The sequence below is a fragment of the Solea senegalensis genome, linkage group LG3 (genome assembly GCF_019176455.1).
Source record: "Solea senegalensis isolate Sse05_10M linkage group LG3, IFAPA_SoseM_1, whole genome shotgun sequence".
Lineage (NCBI taxonomy): Eukaryota > Metazoa > Chordata > Actinopteri > Pleuronectiformes > Soleidae > Solea > Solea senegalensis.
The window spans coordinates 1247991-1254155 of NC_058023.1; the positions used below are offsets into that span (position 1 = coordinate 1247991).

The 6165-nt window shown below is 44.3% G+C and overlaps 1 protein-coding gene across 1 annotated transcript; it reads right to left on the minus strand.

The window, feature by feature from the left end:
• Positions 1-366: 366 nt before the first annotated feature.
• On the minus strand, positions 367-6161 carry chpt1 (choline phosphotransferase 1). The gene is made up of 8 exons (XM_044020093.1): positions 5728-6161; positions 4029-4176; positions 3805-3946; positions 3617-3701; positions 2954-3085; positions 2709-2867; positions 2501-2626; positions 367-1695 (listed from the first exon to the last, which is right to left on the minus strand). Exons 1-8 carry the CDS (start codon positions 5965-5967, stop codon positions 1576-1578), a joined length of 1152 nt encoding a protein of 383 aa, XP_043876028.1. The 5' UTR covers positions 5968-6161; the 3' UTR covers positions 367-1575.
• Between the last annotated feature and the right edge of the window lie 4 nt (positions 6162-6165).

Genomic DNA, 6165 nt, shown 5'->3' on the forward strand with positions numbered 1-6165 from the left:
GATCAAAGTGTCACTATGACTTTACTAGTCATCTTGGTGATGAATTAGCTTTTATGAATGTCACTATAAAACACACTTAATAAGGAGTTACTATATGTATAACTGTTAATAATTTGCCTCTTGTCCAGGTAAACATTTGTCAAAACCTCCGTATAAAACGTTGTTAATTTGATAAGTGTTAAACTTTAAGATTAAACACGGTTAAGGTAAATGAAGTATTATAATGAATTAATTACAAGTAAAGTAAAAACCCAGTAAAGTTGAAGTGTAACTGGCACCAAAGTGACTACACTTACACGTGTGTGCGGTGTTTTCCTGCATAAATATGCTTTCAATACTTTCAATCACTCACACAAACACGCGGAGGAAAAATATTGTCTTTATTACAATCTTTTCCACTCATACCTGTTAGTAGAAAGGCATCTTACTGTATTAACACAACAGTGAAAAGTGGTGTTGAGAACCATGAATGTACATCGTCATTTTGGACGCCGCCCCTTTATAATGTGTAAAATCAAGAAAAGCTTTTTTGTTTTACCGGCACTACAGAAATATCCCTTTTGATCCCAGTGCACCTGAATAATGAATCAAATAAAGTAAAGTAATCCAAAAAACCAATCATCATTTACATGAGTATAAGTGAAGAAATGTCATGATGTCTTTGTTGTTTTTTTATTTTTTAAAAAGCACTGTATTGTTCATGTTTACATGACATTTCAGTGGAAAAAACCCCTTTAAATATGCACAAGTTAAACAGTAATTACAACAAACGTATTTAAGGCTTCTTCAGTTGAATTCTGTACAATCACATATAATTAATAATTAATAATTAATAACCATCAGCCCTTCAGGGAGAAGAACAGAGGAAGCAGAACGGGTCGAGTGTGAACGCGTCACCAGCTGAGGCTGCCGAGAGTTTTTATTTTTCACGTTTGACGGGTGAGACCAGACAAAAGGGTAATAAATAAAAACTCGACACTCGACCGCGAACCCTTCACGTGCACTCGCTGCTTGACAATCTGCCAGACCACAAAGTCACAAACTTAACTGGAAATTATTTGAGGTTCCTGAGGTCTTCTTCTTTTTTTTTTCTTTTTTTTTTTAAAACAAGAAAAAAGATTTTCAAACTCTGATTACTTTGTATTTTAGTCACATTCATTGAATAAATAAAACCAGGGATTAATGGGTAATGTATTAATAGTTTGGGCAAATATTCGATGGATTTACTGGCCGTCGTATATTTATGTGTTGAATAAATACAAGAGAGCCTTGATTTTTAACAAATATCATTTCAACTGAAAGTATTTGCCCAAGCTTTTGGTTTCTAACTTTTAAAGTTTTGATTCTGTTTTTGACATGCACTAATTCAAATGTCTAGTTTAATATGATACATTCGTACATTTCTCTTCATATCGTTTCTTTGTTTTGGTTTTCTTGTACCGTGTGGTGAGAGAGGCAGTTTTACTGTGAAGTGGTCACTTTGTCAAGGCTGCAGTGGCTCAGGTCGTCCTCGTCTGCTTCCAGGAGCGGGGAGAGGTCCGCGCCTCCCCCCGCCTTCTCCCGCCGGGCAAGCCGTCAGTCGCTGTGGGCGTGGCTTGTCTGCGGCGTGATGCTGAAGACCTGGATGCGCAGGTGCGAGGCGATCTGGAGGCACACGCCCGTGCAGTAGCGAGTTAGATCCACGAGAGAGAGAACCTGAGGAGAAACGGTGCGTGAAAAAAAGGGTCTGATGGAGCTGCTAGACTGTACAGCCGTCACTACAACACACATCTTTAACCAAGATTCTTCATTTATTATTCACTTTAGTTCATGCAAGTGTGGAAATCCTTTACAGCACGTCAATATGATCATTCATTTCATTTCATCTTTTTATACACTTACCATTTATTACCATGACCTTTCGACCAATCTTATTTGATCTTAAACGTCATGAAATAATAATTGTACGTCATCAGAGGCTAATTCTATTCATCATGCAAATGTTTAGGTATATCTTTAAATCAAAACTAAACTTGAAACTAATCTTTCTGACTTGTTTCAGGAGGAAAAGGATCATGGAGTCGACGCTGTAACGCCACAGATCCACAGTTTTCTGCCACGTCCTGCTGTCAAAGTTAAATACACATATTTAATGACGTTGTCACGACACGCTTTCACTCAACAGCCATGTTTTTGTGATTTAAGTGGAAATGTGAGAGTCTTTCCTTTGTGACGCAGCTGCAGTCAAACAGACATTTATCTCGTTATTCTCAGAGAAAGTTTCACTGAACCTTGAATCCTCCACGTTTACCTGTCGTACAGGTTTGTGCTGCAGCTGCAATCTTTTCTGTCTAATGACTCGGCAACAGTTGCAGCAGTGAAGTTGTCGTTGTTTGATTTTTTTTTTTGTTTTATAAATGAATTTCCTAAAGAACAAATTCCAACTTTGCTCAAACCTTCTTGTCCCCGCCCATCCCCGCTCTACCGCTGTATACCCACACAGTTTCCAGGTGAAACTCACCAGAGCGATCCAGAGGACGACGTACTCGTTCACAAAGCTGTTGAAGTACTGGTTGAGGAAGAGGAGGCCGGGGCCGATGAACGCCGTGTCTGGCAGGTGCAGCTCACTTTTGGTCATGTGTGCGATCTGCAACAGAGATGCACACATGACCACAGACGACATCGCTGCATGTCACACAATCACAGAGCGAGTCCAACCACAAACTCACCACCAGCTTGTTTGAAATCTTGGCGATGACCATGCCGAAGGTGAGCAGGTACAGACACGGGTGACGCTCGAACAGCTGACTCGACGACTTCTTAAAAATGATGAAGGCCAAGGTGAGGATGAGGCCGATGTGCAGACCAGGACTCAGCACGCTGGTGTCCTACACAGCGGGAAGGTTCATGATCCGTCAACACACACACACACATACACACACTGACATGAACGTGTGAACGTGTGTTCACTCACAGCCACAGTGGAGCCATTTTTGCCAACACCTCCGTTCAGAATGACATAGAAGTAGTTGTAGCAGGAGTAGAGGGCGCCGCCGATGATGCCCACGATGGGGAAGACGTACATCTTCAGTCCGAGGACGGGCAACTACGGAAACACGGGAGGTCAAATGAGCGTGACGGGAAATCTGCGGAGAGAACTCACAAAGGTGCTGAATGAAAGCTGCTGGCATGCTGAGCATGATGGGAAGGCAAAGCAAACAAACAAAGAAAGGAAAGAAAGAAAGAAAAGAAAAGAACAGAAAGAAAAAGAAAAGATGCAGATGACATCATCAGCTTTTTGAGCCAGATCATGTCCAGTTGATGACCTGTGGCCACGGCTTTAGCTACCATATTTACCTTCTCACTTCTGTCATGTGATGTTAAGTCAAGCCTCCAAAGGCAGCACAGAGTGAAAGTCAAACACAAATTCTACTTTAAAGTGTAGAAGGACGACTGGAAACTAGGAAACGATGCAGTTGAGATTAGTAAACGTGTCAAAAGTGAAGGAGAAGAATCTCCAGGTGAAATGACGGTGTGTGTGTGTGCGTGTGTGCGTGTGTGTGTGCGTGCGTGCGTGTGTGTGTGTGAGTGCGCGTGTGTGTACGCTGTGTGCACAAAATATTCTCTGCTCCGTTACCATGGTGTGCCAAAGGCTCAGGCCACCGAACGCGGACATCAGGTACATGATCATGATGGCGAACTGCACTTCTGTGACGTCGACCCTGTGACAGAGAGACACAGAGACACAGAGGACAGAGGACAGATGAGCGTCAGCCGGAGCCAGCGGACAAAAGCTCAGTGACTGCCACGCGACGAGCCACTTACAGGCCGAAGCGGAGGGTGCCGGACACGTAGGTCTGCCAGTGGGCGCAGAAGAACATGAACATCCCGATGAATCCACAGAAGAACGTCCAGTCTGGGAATCTTCCAATTCCACATGAGATGCAAGTTCCAACGGCAACAAACACTGCAAACAAACAGCAAACAGTCAGTCTGTGTTTTACGACGATGTCCAGAGATTAAATGTCACAACGTGGAAGGACAAGCACCTGTGGAGACGGCGTCGCAGCCGTGGTCAAAGAGCTCCCCGAGAGCTGAGCTGCTGTTTGTCCTGCGAGCCTGTTTCCCATCGATGGCGTCCAGAGACTGATAGATGAACAGGCCCAGAGCGCTCATGCAGAAGGCCCACGCTGGAGCCTGAGAGGCAACAACACGCTCTGTTACTCAACATTCATCCATTCACTCATCGTCCACCACTTTCTCCTTCACATGAGGGTCAAAGGTCACAGCAGTCCATCACAGAGCCAACAAACAAACGTTCATTCCAATGAACCTCCGAGAAATACAACTGATCTGATCTCTGACACATTACAGCTGTTTGTCTAAGCAGCCAATCACGTGGCAGCTCCTCAGTGAGTTAATCAGGCATGTCGACCTGCTGAAATTCAAACGGGCCTTCAGAACGAGGAAGAAACCTCATTGAAGTCTCAGTTATGCTTTTTACACACAACCAAATCAAAGAGTTATAACGCGTGTTATAACCAAAGTGTGCTGAGGACCATCTGTAAATGTGCAACTCATCAAAGCACACTTTAGGAGTCATCGAGTGTACCTAATAAAGTGGCTTGTTTGCTCACTTTCCCACTCATTTGTACTATTTATTCATGTGTCTATAGAAACAGAGACAGATGCTGTAGGTTTCTTCAGACGGCAACAACTTATAAAACGTGTTATAACAAACTGTATTTATGAGTTACACCGTGTGTGTGTGTGTGTGTGTGCGCACTGTCAGGAGGGATTCCAACCAGGGTGGAGGTTAGCGACCATCTGGACACTCGCTGTGTTCACCACGACAATGCGAGTGTGAGTCTGTTTTTGTCCTGAGAACTGGGAGCTCTGGTGGTCTCAGGAGTCTCTGCACAGTGGGTTCATATGAACGTTCTTATCTTTCACAGTCCTCAAATCAAAGAGGCTATGTGGCAGATTTTCCTCAGGCCCTGTTGTATAATCTGAGGAGAAAGCTGGACTTTGATAGTAACAGCAAGTCTGCATGGACTGTGGACTCAGGTGCAAGAGTCTTATTGTTGGATTGAACAAAGGTGTACATCTGATAACCACACACACACACACACAGTGAACCTGGAGACACGGGTAAAGTGGATCACAGGTCAGGTGATAGCTGGGTCTAAATATGAGGTGGATCTTCAGTCATTCCACATTAAATGAATCATTTATTATTATTATTATTATTATTATTGTTATTGTTGTTGTAGGTCACCAATAACCCGTGTTCTTCAACTAAAGTCTCGTCTCTAAGTGAACAAAAGCAGCATCTTCATTCTGATGATGATGATGTCAAATGTCCAGGATTACTTAATCCCGTGAACAATCCGGCAGTTTTAGGCGTTCCCGCGTGTACGTGGTTATAACACATTTACAGGCTGTAAAAGAGAATAAGCGTGTGTGTGTGTGTGTGTGTGTGTACAAAACAGGTTCTATTTCATGCGTCAACAGACAACATGAGCCCGTTAGAGTTGCTTTAACATAAATGTAGATACGAAGCTCAAAACTGCGCCGAACGAACACGCACATCCTGATTATTGAGAACACGTCAACATGTCCACGCGTCGATTCACACCAAGGTCACGACTAGCTGCCAAAACCTTCATTTAAAGAACTTCTGGAAGCGGGTTTCGCAATTGTGGCTCGTTGACGTGTCGGAACTCGAGCCACGGTGGCCGTACTCACCTCCTCTGTTGCCGTGGGACAATAATAAACAAGCACCACCGTAGAGACGATGTTGACCAGCAGTCCTACAATAGTCAGCGTGTTCGGTGCGACCCATGTCGGTATTTGCTGGACCAGCCAGTTCCAGTAGATCTGACACGGCGGCTCAAACAGGGAGCGACCGCACGCGCTGTATTTATGCTCCTCCAGCCGCTTCAGCTGAGCTGCTGACAGCGGCTCCGGCCACAGGAAATGTGGCATCGTCTCTTTCTGCCTCGTCACTCCTCAGACCAGACCGTAAACACGCTCCGTGTAGTGTATTCACACCGGGGCTATCTTCTCTCGGGCGACCCCAAACAACAGAGGCTCATTTAGCGTTTATAGCCAAGTAACCCAACGAGGCCATTTCCACGGCGGAACCATAAGATGTCGATACTTCGTACGTTTCTCATCGAGTCA

Excerpts from the sequence above, each read along its gene's own strand:
- chpt1 (XM_044020093.1), bottom strand. The coding sequence starts at position 5,967 with ATGCCACATTTCCTGTGGCCGGAGCCGCTGTCAGCAGCTCAGCTGAAG. Across the intron at positions 4,177-5,727 it reads GTCCCACGGCAACAGAGGAG|GCTCCAGCGTGGGCCTTCTG; the intron begins GTGAGTACGGCC and ends GTTGCCTCTCAG. Across the intron at positions 2,868-2,953 it reads AAAATGGCTCCACTGTGGCT|GACACCAGCGTGCTGAGTCC; the intron begins GTGAGTGAACAC and ends CCCGCTGTGTAG.